At 37.3% G+C, this 17267-nt stretch overlaps 1 protein-coding gene across 3 annotated transcripts in view; it reads right to left on the bottom strand.

Moving 5' to 3' along the window:
- Nucleotides 1–742: 742 nt before the first annotated feature.
- Nucleotides 743–17267, bottom strand: part of LOC137273789 (dynamin-1-like) — a 56582-nt gene continuing 40057 nt past the window's right edge. Inside the window, exons 14-20 of one of the 3 annotated variants that reach the window (XM_067806648.1) lie at nt 15270–15379; nt 11916–12045; nt 10462–10608; nt 9467–9523; nt 8375–8589; nt 6623–6781; nt 743–4900 (exon numbers count right to left, since the gene is read on the bottom strand). In XM_067806648.1, the coding sequence (XP_067662749.1) occupies nt 4816–4900; nt 6623–6781; nt 8375–8589; nt 9467–9523; nt 10462–10608; nt 11916–12045; nt 15270–15379 (903 nt within the window). In that variant the 3' untranslated portion in view covers nt 743–4815. Of the gene's footprint in view, nt 4901–6622; nt 6782–8374; nt 8590–9466; nt 9524–10461; nt 10609–11915; nt 12046–15269; nt 15380–15947; nt 16058–17086; nt 17197–17267 lie in introns of all 3 variants that reach the window. The other 2 variants (XM_067806645.1, XM_067806647.1) reach the window with 2 other exon arrangements.

The raw sequence follows: 17267 nt of genomic DNA, 5'->3' as shown, positions 1-17267 counted from the left end.
ATAATACCATTTCCTTGGCAGATCACGAGTAAACGTAATACGCAAAACTAGACTGTGGCACTGAAGATCATGGTTAAGATTGATCCTCTGCAACCCATGCTTGTCATAAGACGTGACTAACGGATCGGTTGGTCAGTTTGTTGACTTGGTCACGTAATCTTATCCCAATTGCCCGGATCGATGCTCATACTATTGATCACTGGACTGTACCAGATTATTTACAGACAGCCCATATAACACAACTATTAAACAAATAAGCAGACCATACAATCCAGTGATTGACACCATAAACAATACTCTATTTAATGAAAAGTAATTAATTACAACATCAAACCTGACCCTTCAATCCACTTTGTCACCTATAACAACCTCAGGTGTCCTGACACCAATGTACTTCCCTGGAATCACCAGAGAAAGACAGACCACACCAGGCTGACATGTCATCATATTCCAGTTGGGATGCTCATGATCTAGATAACAGGATTGTCTGATCCAGACTGGATTACTCACAGACCACTGCCATGGAATCACCAGAGACCAACCATGCGAGGTTGACATCATATTCCAGTTACAATACTTTTGATGTTGATCATTGGATTGTCTGTTCCAGACTGGACATGGATTATTTACAGACCACCTCCACAGAATCACCAGAGGAAGAGACACCACATGAGCTTGATATATGGTATCATATTCCAGATCACCACAATGTAATCACCAGAAAAAGACAAACCACATGAGGTTCCAATGCAGTATATTTATTAACATTCTGTACACCTTCTGACATTCAGACAAATCTATAAACGGTACAGTCAGATGCCACCTCCATCATCATCCAGCTGCAGCCACTGGTCAGACACCGGTCAAGCATGATGACCACAAGGAGAACTAAATATTCTGGCAATGCTATTGTCATTTTGCTGAATCTCCAGATCCCTTCCATGGTGGCTATGGCTCGCACTTTATCAGATGTCTCATGTTTTCAAAATCTCCTGGTACCCTTCCACAGTTTCAGTACGACTTTCACCATTTCCATATAAATAAATATCTCAAATTGGTTTACAATAATCAGAGACTATAAAATATTCTTGTCATTTTATAGTCCCTGCTATAGTCACTGTGACAAGTGCCCAGAATCAAACACTTGAACAGTGTCACTTATTTTAGATCAACAATTACAATCATTAAAAAATTATTATATCAATATTTCAAAAATTATATCCAACAATACCAAATACCGAAAGCGTATCATCTAATATTGAAAACATGTAGGTGCTGATTTCTGGGCGCTTAACAGATGAATATGGTAATCAACAATCAATTTGTGATTTCCCTTAATAATTACCAATTGAATGAATAAATTTGGCCAACTGATTCAATGCCCACATTGCAGCATAGTGGGAACACCAAGCCTTGTATCCATGTCGAGCTTGCCTGAATCTTTGGCACTATGAACAAAGGCTTCAGCCATATAGCTAGCTCAATGGCATCATCAAATCCACACGTCCTCACTACTAAATAAAAGTTCAGCTCTATAAAACTATATATAGGTCCCATAAGTTCATTTTAACTATTGTTGTAGATAAAATACTGAAAAACTTACAATACAATCTTTGTGTTAAGCGTCAAGGGAATAAATTATATTGCAAAACTAATAAATTAGCACAATTGAAATAACTTCACTGACCAATATTTTTCCAAGATACCAATACTGTTTTATCTTGTTCATATATAATATTTATAATTAATATTGCAAACACATAAAATATTTCACGACCATTTTGTGCACACAAAAAAAGAAGATAGGGAGTCACAAAAATAGAAACATATTCCTTAATCATACATTTGTCTGTACCAGGTTTAGTCAATATCTACACATCTAGATAAAGGTTCAGTAACATACTAACCCCTCCCCACAATTCTTTTTCAGTCTGCAGATGTTTTTGTCCACCACCTATCGTCTTGTTGAAATACAGATATGATCATAACAACAGGTTTTGAAACTTTTCTTTTTATCTCCTTTACCTGCTGTATTTCTTTACATCACACACCAAGACTTCAAGTTCTCACCTATCTGGGGTTTTCCCCCTTTTGTGGTTATATTTTTTAGGAATCTGATAAAAGACCCAACAATTTATGCCCATACAAGAGTACTTTTCCATAAAGAAGTTTGATTTCCTGCAAAACATCTACTGCAATGAACACATGAGCAAGTGGTCAAATAATTTTACACAGTGACCTATAAAATTCTATTTATAGCAGACAACCATGTTAAAAGTTCCCTTTCTGTTGACAGCTTAATGCAAAGCTGTTAATTAATGTCAGTTGGATTTTCATGAAATGAAATCAATGTTTTCATGTACTAAACTGCCATGTGGAGAAGATACTTTCCTACAGCTTCTATGTGAAGCACTAGTAATATTTCTATCATTGGTATGACAATACTTCCAGTACTGTCACACCAAGCATGAAGTAATCATTATGATGTTATGACAACACACCTTCGGCTTTCTCTGTTACAACAATGATATGCCTTCAAACCACCAAACTTGACGATGTAATGGTCTCAATGGTGAAGAAATCCTCATAGTTTAATGCAAAATAAATATTGTCTCTTATTTCCAGAAAAGGAACATCTTATCTTACATATGTCACAATTACATACATTTCTTAATCTGTCAACTGATCCATGTCGGAATCCTGATACATTTGACAAAATTCAAACCTATTCCCACCTTCTTCAAGCTGAACCCTTACACAAAAATAGTCACACCAGATGCCAGTATCAAGTCTTACTCCAAGGAAATAGCAGTTACCCTGGCAATAATCCATCATAAGCATTCTGGGTTCTTACAAGCTAAGAATGTATTTTTTACTGTAACAAAAGTTTTCCAGCAACGAGCAGTGATGAATAAATAAAATATAAAACAAAAACTTTTTTGAAAATAGTTACAAGGCAATAATAATTTTCTTTTGATGTTTTCAGTTAAAAACCAATAACATATTACATTAATGTTTTTAATAAGGGTTTTACTTTGCAGCACATATTACAATTTCTTGTTGGTTAATGACGAAGGTGTGGCTACGGGAGCAAGATGCTAAATATGGTAATTGTGTGTGATTTATTGTGATATTTTTTCTGAACCAATTTTACACTCACCAACCCACCTACAATAAATGATCCTTCGGCAGATATTCAAAGTTCAAGGGAGATAACTGTGCCTAAGTTCAGTAAAAAGCAATAAGCAGAAAATAAGATTAGATGAATGAGAATTAACATGATTTTCAAAGTGATCAGTATCCCTGGAAGAATAAATGAATTATGCTTTTAATGACTGATATTTACACTGAATCAATGAAATCCTTTCAAAACATGCATCAGATAAATACTATCAAAGCATAATATTAAAAGCTAACAAAACAGAAGCGGTATACAGAAAGAGTATATGAAAGAGTCATAAAGCAGTTACAGTTCGACATAGCATAAATACAGTAGAATGATTATGATCTGACGGGGAATTGAAGTCATGATCTGTTTAATCTAGGATATATGCATACATCTAACAAAAAATTAACCTTTGTTCTTTGAATCAAAAATATCCTGTTGGCTGATGCAAAATGACATGGCGATCTTCATCACACTGACGATAAACTTTCATCTATTTGCAACAGACAACAATTCCATACTGGATGACAAGTACTGTACATATCTCTACGTCACGACGGTGTGCAAATATGCAAAATATACAACACATACAGAATGTACAAACAAGTTTTGAATAACCATGGTAACAGAGTCAACAGTACAAACAACGTATACATATATGTCTACTGTCTTGCATTACGCCAAGCAAACACATTCAAAGAATATAAACACCATTGACATCGAATCATGAAATGTAACTGAGGTGAATTATACTCATATGACCTTTATTTAGCATCACGCAAGACATTAAATACTTCATTCAACTGTTACACAAAAAATGGCCTTGCAAAAGGTGAGCCTGGTCCAGATAATGTCAATGGCCGTGACTCATACTATGGCAATGACCTTTACCTTGACCATGGCAATGATCTTCACTAAGGTTGTATCAATGACCTTGAACTAAATCCTGCCAATGACCCTGACCTAAATCATGCATGGACCTTGGCTTACATTTTCAATAAATAACTTCCTAGTGCCTACAGATACAGGTATCTTAATATGTTCTTAAACTTCTTCACTAACCATCTAATCTAAATTTATGCATATTTGTTGACTGTACTTGTGAAAGATGTTGCACAACATGTAATGATTGTAAGAACGGTGACATGTTTTTTCAACCTTAATCTGTCTGTAGACAACTATGTTGGATCAGCTCATTAACATGGGTGAGAAAGACCAGATTATTCATATCAAAGAGAAACAAATCTTCAAACCATCAATATCCTACATTCTCTTCTAGACGATCACATGCATTATCAAAATGCAATTCATATGTATTTTTATGTATTTCACAGAGTTGAAACCAATATTTGTCTTTCTCTACAAACTATGTTTCAGTTACATACAATAAATATACACTATGAACACATTCAACTTAATCTGACTGAAAAGACAGCTGGGTGACATGTAAAAAAACTGGTAAAAAATGTCCTCAACTATGTTTTGACATTGTTTTCTTCACCCAGACGAAATTGCATCACAAATAATGGTAGCGAGTTATTTACATATGAAAACCCTTCTGGTTTTGTCCCTACAGTACATTTGCATAATCACTATGGTCTACTGCCTATTGCGGTGTCCATCGGTCTATCTGTCTACTCATCACAGGTCTACTGAGGTCTAGCTGGTATTGTGGGGCGACCAGGGATCTTGGGGGCACCTCGGACACTCCCTTGAGAATTACCTCCTGGGCGTCTGAAGAAAACAAATAGGAACAAGATTAATTACACTGATACCAACCATAAGGTTTGGTTTTCATAATCATCATTATTCTTAGAGATTCAAATTTAATCAGTCAGGATTAACTCTGTTGTCAGCAATATTCAAGCTACAACATATCTCACACTGGCAGTTGGCCTTTTCTGTAGTGACCAAAGGGAGATAATTCAAACTAGATGGCAACAATTTCCACCATTTCTTTCATAAAGAACACATCAGAACTTTTACTTGTTAAATGCTGCATTCTAACCTCAAACAAACCAGTGATTGATATTACAAGCATCATCTAAAAACATTCTGATGCCAAGACAATCAACTACGTCCGACCTCCAAGCAGTGGTCCCATATGATAGTGAGTGAGGGGGGTTTTATGCCACTTTTCTCAAAACAACCAACATCACTTGAAGGGACACGCTCAGAACATAGGACCACCAGTGTTCGTTCATCATTTGTTAAGGGAAGTAGGGCAGCCTAGAGGTTAAAGCTTTGGCTCATCATGTCAAAGACCAGGTTCAATTTCTAACATGGGTGCAATGTGTAAAGCCCATTTCTGGTATCTTGTGATATTGCTGGAATATTTCTAAAAGTGGCATCAAACCATACTCACTCATTCATCATATGATAATTTGTCATAATTCGTCATGATATCTTATGATACCTGCCTTGTTGCACTTAATGCAAATCAGCTTGCCCTTCTACATTAAAGTGAATTGTCAACACAAGTAGTTTTTATTCCAGTCTGACAAAACATAGATGCAATGTCTCGAAAACTAAGTTCAGAGGCGAGTAATGGTACAGGACTTTCGAAGCTGAACACTCTTGTCTACCTTAACACAAAAATCTTTCAAGCTTGCAAAGTCAAAACTGTTTCCCTTTTGTTCAAGGGGAAGCCAAATACATGAGCCGGACTTACGACGGAATGGTCGGAGCTGGCCGTTTAGGAGAGAGAGGTGGCGATGGTGCTGCCCTTGTTGCCACTAAAGGAGGTGGCAATAAGTCTCGAGGCGCCACAGGCGGAGGAATAGTCATTGAGTTCCTTGGCGATGGTGGCAAACTTCTGAAGTATTTTGTCAGCTATATAGCTCCGTGTGATGAAGAACGTATCTACAACTAGCTCTTACCTGACAAGGCTATCACTGCGGGAATGATGAGTGAGATCAGAAGAGGCATCGTTTGCATATGAAGTGACAGACTCAACCATGTTTAGATTCCATATTTAATTAACATACCCACAAGATCAGTGTTTACACTAAAGCAAAAGAAGGTAACTAGAAGGAATTTTTTCAGTTAGAAACCCAGAAGTGTGAATGCGTTATTTCCCTGACTTCAAACCAAGGGAGTTAAATTATGTAGGGGTGTTCAAATGAATATTTCAAAATATTTTGAGTGACATCAGCAGATAAACTTCAAGCGCAGATGGAAATTTGTGTTTGTCTTTTTCAGAACTCTGTCTTCTAGCAATTTTTAAAAAATAATTAGCTTATGAATAATTCAACATCTTGTAAAGATGTAGATTGTAGCTTCCTGACAGACAGTCAAGTTCATCAAGTTCTAGTAATTGCTTCACTGAAAACAGCCAGATGTCAACAGGCACCTTGTCCTTATCACAGAACCTGTTTTCAATATGCCTCCCTGTCTCCTCAATAAACATACGATGCCCCTATAACTGTGCATCACCCAGCCAAGTGTCGTACTTACGCCGGTATCGATGGTGCACTGGGAGCCTGGGGGGCAGGGCGAGACGGAATGGATGGCCCAGACCTCATGGGCATTAGCGGCTGTGGGAGGCCGCCAGATTCGCCTGGGCGGTTAGGGACTGGGGGAGGTGGTCGGTTTCTGGCGGGAGACGGTGGTCGACTGCAAGGGAAATAGCAGGACAATGGAGAGACGGTGCAAGCATTAGATTGGAAGTGACAAGAGTTATGGAAGGAAGGAGAGAAGAAAACGTGATGCAAGGACTGACCGACAAAGTAGGTGATAAATAAAGATAATAAAATGAAGAGAAATGAAACTATTGACATTTCTCATGAAAGAAAACCAGAGAGAGAAAACAGGTGACATGAAAATAAATAAACAAAAAAAGTAATAAAACAAATGAAAAAAACAAAACAGAGGAAACACTAGACTGCAGTGAATTTAAGATTTTTTGGTATCCCATTTTGTGTCCAAGATGTTTATTCATGTCATATAATTTTAATCATCAAAATTTAAATTAAAAGTTAAATAGGATTCTTTGACTTTCATAGTGAACTGTGACAACAGAATTCAAAACCTTTCCTTTTGGAATTTGGAGTGCACAGGAAATGCGGGGAAAGCAAGCAACTGAATTATTAAATTAGGAATAGAAACATTATACAGAACATAACAACATGGGGAAATGAAAAGCCAACAAAACATTGATAATTAACAAAATCAAACAGTAGAAATAATTCAAATGTAAATGTGCATTAGGTTTCAAAAGGTCATAATGATCTAATAATAATAATAATAATGTGTCCATTTATATGGCACCAAACTCCACATTAGGCATGCCTATAGAGCTAGTAATCAAAGCACAGCATATTATTACTCTGTATAACCCAAGCTGCCTGTTAGGTGCTAGAAGGTTATAGTCACATAACTATCCCACCAGGTACCCATTATCTGCTAGGAGAATGGAGGCAATTTTGAACAGTCACTAGCCTTAGGTGATACCATATATATCACATGTGGTTAATGATCAAATATACTGAGCATTATACTAACATACGGCATTTTACACATTTAAAATCAGTGGATTTGACTATTAAAGTATGTTTCAAATTTCAAGAAAACAGGACACTTACTAGAAATATGACTTGAGAGAAAGTTTTGAGAAAAGTATAACTCTTTCATACCAAAATTTGTGCTTTGATTTCAGCACACAGATACCAGAACTTATGTGGTAACACTTAAAATATTTTGCCCCATTATTTTCTCAAATTCAATCCTACATAGGCTGTTGATTTAAAAGGAAACATAATCACTTCAACAGAATGGTGACCTAATCTTTTCTGCATGTTCACATTGTCTAATTATGATAGGGAAACAATGTAAAACAAGTTTACAATGAACATTGTTCAATACCATAGCTATGTTACTCTTGCTTCAATTGATAGTCATAAAGTAAGAATCAGTTCCCATTTTTCTTTTCTAAGGTGTTCTATCAAAGAAGACAATTTGAACTTAGGACTGTGATTCCTTGTCCTACATTCAAACCATACACAAGACAACAGATGGAGATACCAAGTCGCATCCTAATGAAAGCATGAAACTCAATATTGTCTGCATCTACTAGGCATTGATAGTGCTACGACATTCACTAGCCTAAGATAAACTATAGAGATATGACAGTTTGTAAGGCGATTAATGATTTGTGGATCAAGACACAGAGCCCAGAGGGCCTGGTGGGAGTTCTGTCTGTAAACTCACCCATTAAACGGCATGCCGCCTCCTCCAGAGCCTCCTCCACCAGCGTTAGGCTCAGCCTTGAGCCAGTCGTTGTCCACTGGGGGTGGTGTTGGGGTGTACGTGGTGCACGTGGAGACATCACCGATGATGTTGAGAGCCTCTTTTGTTGCATGGTACATTCTCAGCATCTCATCTCTTCGCTGTGCCTCCTCGGGAGATTCCTCCATCAGTGACGACTACAGGATGACAATAACAGACTGGTTTTGGAACTTTCAATACACAACAGTTTCAAAACAGATTTCTAGATCCATAATAACTATTATTCAAACGTCAGTCAGACACTTCTGTGATTAAGTTGAAAATACCACCATGAACCTTTCTAGTTATCTCAGCCTTGACAGAAGTTGACACATGTGGACATGGTGGACAAACCAATAATACATAGGGAACAAACTTTCAATTTGAGTGAGTTCAATTGTTGTACTCATATGGGGAATCAAATCCAGATCATCAGCGTGAGGAGCAGAAGCTTTAACCATTGGGCTAGCCCACCATCCCTTCACCTTAAGACAACCATAAGCTGGAGACAACGTAAAGCTGATGTCAGAAGTTTCACCACCATGGTGGAAGCCATGAATGCATGTGATCACTGGCAAACCTACAGACACAACAGTGCTAACACTCAAAGTGAGTGAGTTTAGTTTTACACCGCTATATGGCAGTGGTCTGTAAATAATCAAGTTTGGACCAGACGATCCAGTGATCAACAACATGAGCATCGACCTGCGCAACTTGGTCAGCCAAGTCAGCGATTCCGACCACCCCATCCTGTTAGTCGCCTCTTACGACAAGCACAGTCACCTTTTATGGCAAGGATGGGTTGCTGAAGACCTATTCTTTATGTCAAGGGAAACAACTCTTCACAGTGAACTGTCACCCCTTAGATAGCGAGAACACCCATGTCTCAAGTACACTAACATGAAATTTGTCACTGAGTTTCACAAACTGTGTACATATGGAGATCTGAGCCTGAATCATCACTGTGATGCTATAACTACTGGGCTACCCCATCTTGTAAACCTAAAAATGGGCGGAATTTAGCTATCCGTTTACCTGGTCTCCAGATGAGTACAGATGAGCCAGAAGATCTGTGTTGATGAACTCTTTCAACTGAAAACACAAAGCATCAGTAAATTTCAGACCAAGATTAAATAATTTGTCTATACCAATACACAGCCTGAGTTTTGATTCACAATGCAAACATATCAATAAATCAGTCTTAAGATTGTAAATAAAGTTGTTTAAATTATTTACTAAAGAAATATACTAAAATAAATATCTATTATCATGAATATGGATTTCTGATCTATGATAAAAGGGGAATAACTCTTATACCACACCACCTCTGGTCAGGCCACTTGTGCAAACTACTATAGTTTTACACCACCCAGTCGGCAGTTTGTAAATGATGAAAGTCTGGAGCATCAACAGTATGAGCATTGGTCTATGTAACTGGGAACTGATGACATGTGTCAACCAAGTCAGTGAGCATGACCATCCGGTCCACTTAGTCTTACGACAAGAATGGGCTACTGAAGAACAATTCTACACCAGATCATCATGTGCTTAAGAATGAAGCACTGAGACTACTATACTTTGTTTATATAACACCTAGTTACAATATTTCAAGCACTAAAATGGCTTTCTTATACACACAACCTCCATGACTGATTAACGACAAGACACGTACACGTACATCAACATAAATAGGAGTCAAATTTCAACAGTTGCTTTGATCAGATGGGAAATGACAGATTTAATTGGCATCGCAAAACATTGAGTCTGTGTTTACATTTTATAATTTATCATTAAATCACTTTTTGTAATTACTACATATTATAATTTGGGAATCACACAGATCACAATATTTATGTGCATGTGTCTGTCTGTGGGACTGTCTTGTCCATCTGTGTGCCTGTGTGTATGTGTGTGTCTGTCTGTCTGTCTCTGTATGTGCCTGTCTGTCACTGTGTGCCTGTTTGAAACCAGGCAAGTTAGCAACAAGTAACATCTTTCAAAATGTTTCCACACCACTGGATGTCACTCACGTTGTTGATGATCATGTGCATTATTGTCTTTGGTACCAGATCTCTCTGAGTCTTGTTGATGATCTTCATATAGGAATCAACCAGATTCCGGATTGTCTCCACCTGGCGCTCCAGCTGGGGGTCCATGGAACCAATATCATCCTTGCTCTGCACAAACGGAAACACAGTGTCAGTATACAGCGTGCTGAACACAGGAAAATCAAATAAACCACCAATTTTAGCTCTTCATAGCTGCAAGTTTGTTACTCAAGCATTCTGAGTGAGTGTGTCAGTAGGCTTTGATGCCGCTTTTAACTATACTCCAGCAATATCAAGGCTGGGGACGCCAGGCTTCACACATTGGATCCATGTGGGGAATAGAACCTGGGTCTTCAGCACGACTAGCGAATGCTTTAACCACAAGGCTATCCACGCCCAATAAGTATTTTAACTAAAACATATAGCAAGTGTCCAGGATCCTATGAGGTCTTTGATTGGCATTCTACAAATTAGGTAGATGAAGGATGAGGACTACTTTTATGGACAGACAACACAGTTACACTGTCAACACTTGCTTGACCACATTAGAATCTTTGATGAAACATCGATCATACAAGAGAGATAAAGAAGTTGTATATCCATAAAAATAGTCTTCACCCTCCAGAATACCAGTTCATTATATCTGTCTTTTCATTATAATTGCATTCATTTTATACATAGTTTACTATGAGTCTCTTTCATTGCAGACTGTAGCTACTGTCTTTTGGTAACTGGAAAATCATCTAAGTACAGCCAATGAAATAAAAAAATCTAACCTTGTTGAATATCTGAATCATAATGATCCTCATAATAAAGGCTACAAAAATCTTCAGAACCCTATCAAGATGCGATTATTTCAGTCTAGTAAGTGGTCCCCCTTGCCCACCCTTAAAATTTTTGTACAAATTAAGTGCCTCCCAGCATGTCATGTACAAAATCAATGATACACCACCAATCACCTCATAATTTGTAAGCACCCGTGAAGGTTCCGGGGTAGAATAGGCCTTCAGCAACCCAGGCTTTCCATAAAAGGCGACTATGCTTGTCATAAGAGGCGACTAACAGGATCGGGTGTTCAGGCTCACTGACTTGCTTGACACATGTCATTGATTCCCACAGATCGATGCTCCTGATGTTGATCAGTGGATTGTCTAGTCCAGACTCGATTATTTACACGCCACTGCAATTCGGCTGCAATATTGCTGAGTGCAGCGTAAAACTAAACTCACTCACTCATAATGTGTAAGCATAACTTTATAATATTATGTACAAAATTGCTGACCCTCCCATAACACACACAATCCAACCCAAAACAACATTCCAAGCCGACCACCCACCACCTCAGCCCCAAAGCCATAAATCATTAACCATCCCTTATATGCAAATTAAACTGGCAATCCTCAGCCATCGCTGCGCCAGAATGTGTCACAACTAACCGAAGTAGACCCTTCCTCTGACTGTCTCTCTGGGTAAACTCCAGCTCGTAGAAATGACGCCTTCCATGAGTCGATGTCCTCCTGGTTCTCAGCAGACAATTCAAGCTGCTTGTAATCCTTGTAGACATTCCTGCAAGATCACACACTCAGAGTTACCTCCCCTGTTACATCCTTCAAACAATTACATTTATTAATATCAACAGATAAAATATGAATATTCTTACTCAATTTAGCTTTCAAACAATAAATTCATGGTATGACAGACAAAAGTAATCTACTTTACATCAAAATATATTATTTAATGTTCATATAAATAAGACAGGGATCACTGAATACTCAAAATGTTCCAAGTTTCTTAAAGTTTTTAACCTGTCAAACATACAGCGACTTTGTTGAACATTTTTCAAACATAGAACAGAAATGTTATACTTCAAACACACACCCAGTATATTTAACCTAAGAATATTTCTCTCTTTCATTCACTTTCATCTAACATGATATTGTCTCAGAAAAATGAGGCTATTACAAATTAAACTCATATCAGATTATTCAAGTCAAAACAGCGTCAGTTGAATTATCTTTAATGATTACAAACATGACACTGAAAAATAAGCTTGTCAAAAAATAATAGCGATGACCATCTAGCAAATATAATCGCAAACAGAGCAGAAACAATGTGGTTATATGATGAACACAACTGATGAACATGACAGAACACAAACACTGTAGTAACAACCTCTTTTTCAAACATTTTTATCTGATGGACTAGTTTGTTTCAAACTTTTTATACTGGCATTTAATTCAACAAACTTCAAACTTTGCATGTCACATTTGATTCTACCCACAAAGCCATTTTGAATTTTATGATGGACGAATTTTACTGAACATCTCTTACGATAGCTTGTCAATCACATACTAATATGGATGTAAAGTGTGAGTTTTGTTTCACGATGTTTTTAGAAAACTTCCAGCAATATCACAGAAGAAACAGCAGAAATGGGCTTCACACATACTGATTTGTGTACCCAAAACTATGTCTTCGGCATGATATGCAAATGCTTTAACCAGTAGGCTATCCAACTGCCCCTTGATATGAGAATAAAGACCCATGTGATGTAGACGGTGGATGCTTATCATTTTGATGAAGGCCAGAGGCATGGTTTTGGTGCTGACAACTTATGAAACCTAACGAGTAAGAATGTGGGATTTAAACTCATAGTCATAGGTTCCTGGAACAAATGGCACTCAGCAAGGTGTATGGTTGTGAATAACACAATTCCTATACCCTTGCCCACAGACGGCGTTGAAGATGTTCCCATTATTAATGCTTTTGAAATTATATTGAAATCAAGAGCCATGGTCAATTCCATAAAATAGAAACATTTCATTATGCCTGTACTTGGAACAGCCTCAGTAAACTAAAAACCCTTGGAAAGAGTGGATTCAGTGTTAATGTCATATGCCAACTGATGCCAAATGAAACTGGCAAATCGACACTGTGGAAAGGCAATGGCAGTTATCAATACCAAAGAAACTGTATTTGCAACAGAGGTAAAACTACTCTTGCCTTGACTACTGCAACAATAATGTTGAGAACTACGTCTAAATTGTAACTGAACTGTTACAGTATTATCCAGCAGTACTGACAAAACATAACTGGTACATGCTCTAGATGAAGCACCACTAGCCAAAGCTCAACCAACCAAAGAATTAGGATGGCAGTAACAATATGTCTTTTGATCTTTCTTGACACACATTTAGAATGTACTGGATACATCAGTGTATCCTGAGATGGTCACTTACTGAAAGCATTGGTTATACTACCTGGAGGTAGTTTATCAGGGTACTATTTATCCTGTTCCAGAAATGAAGTTTTACCATTTATCATTAACTAGTGACCATGACAGTCATCATAAGTGTCATCCTCAGCAGATGTTACGAGCATATACTGTTATATGATCAAACAGCACTGAAATGATCAAAAGTGTTACATGGCCAAACAGTGGTTACATGATCAAAAGAGCTGTAAAATGATCAAACAGTACATACACTGCAAAGCATTAACAAAACAGCTGTTAGATGATCAATTTTAAGTGAGATCATTGAATTGATGTTCATGATCAAATAGCCGTTTAAATAACAAACAACTGTTTTATGATCAAACTATTGTGAAATTGTCAAGCAGATGTTACATGATCAAATAAATGAGCACAAAACAGACAAATCAAACAGAACAGAACTACACTACAACAAACTCAATGCAGAAATGCATGATGACAACACTACTCTACTTCATATATTCTGTATCTAGCCAGATGTGACTAATCAACGATAATGCCAAGGTTACCATGGTTACAATTAGTGAAAGATGTAACAACGTGCCTGTCTGAGTGACTGATAGTCAGAGTAGGTTACACATGGCTCTAAACAGATGACTACAACATGAAGTCTCAATGTTTTAGTCCCTCATGAACCACAGCAAAAGAAAACCAGAAACTGCAATGTGTCTTTGGGCATCAAGTTTTAGTTGAACCAATCTTCATGACCATATTTGAGACAAGTGTGGGTCTATGACACAGCCTGGGTTCACTAATCATTTGCATAACTATTGCTCAAGTGTTAAAATGATAAAAACATCAGATCTATATAAGAATTCAAAGAATAATAACTGTTACTTTCTGGAAGAGTTCACACAGAAACAAGATGACATATTTGTTAACATTAAATTTGCAGGGCCCCATCTGACAAAGCTTTCACAGCGTTACAACATAGGTCCATGTAAAAAGTATGGAAGTTACAATCACCTCAGTGCTATGATAATTTTTTCACATGGAGTCCTGGGCCCCAAAATTCTGCAGAGCACTGAAATCTCACTCCAAAATACATTTGTTGGCATACTAACTCATATATTCTCAGTTTTAACCAAATCTTAATCACTGAATTAATACTGGTTAGTCAAACAAGTCCCAGTTTCCTTTATGTCTGAAACACTGACCATGAATGCACTTTCTCACAGACCTGTCACGAAATTGGTAATAGGTAACAGTTGCTTCTTTTTTTTCTTGTTTAGGTTTCAAAAAGTTTTGCTGGGGCCTCAAGAGAAACATCTGTTTTCTAAAGGTAGTCGCTATTTTGTTGGGGGTCACCCTGTATGTTGATGGATGAATTATTTTTTTGTGATTAAAAAAAACAAGGCAATAAAAATGCCATGTAGAAAGGTAAAACTCAGATCTGATGCCAAGAGAGAAGTGAGATATTGTCAGCACGAACCAAAGCATAGTCCACACTTACAGTGAGTGCCACAAAGCCATTTGCTTTTCTGGTTACTATGGTTACAGGCATCCATATACCTACCTGGTCTCAGGGTTAAACAATGCAAACATATGTTTGTGTGAGAGAAAGCCCCCTTCAATATCTCGCAACCTTAGCCCATCAAGGGGCAGCATGTAGCGCTTTTCTCGTTCCTGTACAATGAAGTTACGAAACAACAAAATAAGTGTTTGAAAACAACATCAACAACACTCAAGCTCACAGACATACGTTTTATAAGCGAACAGTTTAATAAAAATGCTCATGCAGACTGTGCATCAGTTTTCAAAGACATGCGCTAGGCATTTCCAATAATGAAGACATTTGGAGCAATTACATTGAAACCGTGAAAACCTATTGATCCAAATTTGGCACTTATATCAAAGAACACAACTGAAACAGTAATAAAATCCAGAAAATGTTCTCATATCAGGTGTCCCAAGTAAAATCTTCTGAGAACCATTGAACAAGGTCACGTCTTTCACTGTTTTCCTATGAACTGCAAAACTGAATTATTTCCCAGTTCACATAATTATATGAACTGGAAGTTATCATCATACAAATCCACATGTTCATATTTTCGTATAATTCAAGCTCACTAAATGTCATTTGCACCAAGAACAAGCACAAATGTATGTGCATTTTTGTAAACTGTTCCCGAACAAACGAGACCAACCAGTTCTAGATCTAAACATCTGTATGTTATCAGAAGAAGCGTTCTACCTGGAATCAGGATTGAAGAGGGCAAAAGGAAATTTCTTGGATATAAATCCTGCCTCAAGGTCTCGAATCTTCAAATTGTCCAGGTTTAACATATACTTCTTATCTTTCTCCTAAAATACAAGCATGTGATGTCACAACATGGCTGTCATGCTGACATCTCCCAAAGTGCACCAGAACAGGAAGTAAACCAACACAAAAAGCTGGGGGATGAAGAAGCCTCGGAATGAATTCAAAGACAACATGAAGAAAAACAGTACCTGAATAATCAAAACCAAACACTATTTGAAATTGAAGGTCTAACAGTTTGAACAACTGTTCATTACATCAAATAAGATTGGATATCAAGGTCAAACTTTGCTCATGGTCAGATTCCTGACGGTAAGTCTGTTTGACCAAAGCAGATTCCAAATTTGAAGGAACAGATGATTAAAACACATTAACAGAGTAAACATAGTTACAATAAATTTTACGTTTCTTCAAGTTTTTTATATTGAATTCAATTCCTCAAGTCAATGATGGAAGATTTGCTCATGCAATGCAGGTTGTTTCCCTCATTTTGTGTAAAGGAAAGCACAAGGATGCTAAAGAAATATACATTTATATACATTCAACAACAACCAGCATTTCTACCATATGAAAGATAAATATTATTTTAATTTTATTTCATTAAGCAAGTGTGTCAAGAGTAACGATTTTTCACTTAGAGAATAAATGAATGACGTGCTATTTGCTTTAAAATCATGAAAATGGTCATCAGATGTTTTCACTTTTTCAAAGCCTTAATGACCTTGACCTTGGCCCAAAGTACCAATGTTTAAATATCAAACTGGTTCAGAATTTTCAGAATAAGGCTAGTTCTAAAATGAGACAGGGGCAATCTGTGTCTGTATCTATCTTTCATAGAATGATGAACAAACTAGTTGCTTATCCACCAATCCACAGTAACATGCTCTAACAGGTTTATACCAATCATGCAACTAGTACGGAGTTATTACAACACTTACACAAGTAGAGAGTATGAAAAGTTACGAGGGCATGATTAGAACAGCTAAAGTCTACAGCAGAATTGCATGCTAAATTTAGCATGACAATATTCAGGGCAAAATGGTGAGAAAAGGTGCCCATCTAAAATGATATACCTAGCATCAGTATTGAAAAGAGCGAATGTGGGGTGGCGGGAGAATATCCCCCCGTCGACATCGCGCAGTTTCAGGTTGTCCAGCGGAAGCATATATTTCTTTTCTTTTTCCTGAAAGGAAGTCGGGAGTGAAGTCAAGGGAGATAACTCCCACATGGAGTCCAGCAGGATATGAGAATGTG

The sequence above is a fragment of the Haliotis asinina genome, chromosome 2, assembly GCF_037392515.1.
Source record: "Haliotis asinina isolate JCU_RB_2024 chromosome 2, JCU_Hal_asi_v2, whole genome shotgun sequence".
In the NCBI taxonomy this organism is placed as follows: Eukaryota; Metazoa; Mollusca; class Gastropoda; order Lepetellida; family Haliotidae; genus Haliotis; species Haliotis asinina.
This window is presented reverse-complemented; position numbering and strand designations above follow the sequence as displayed.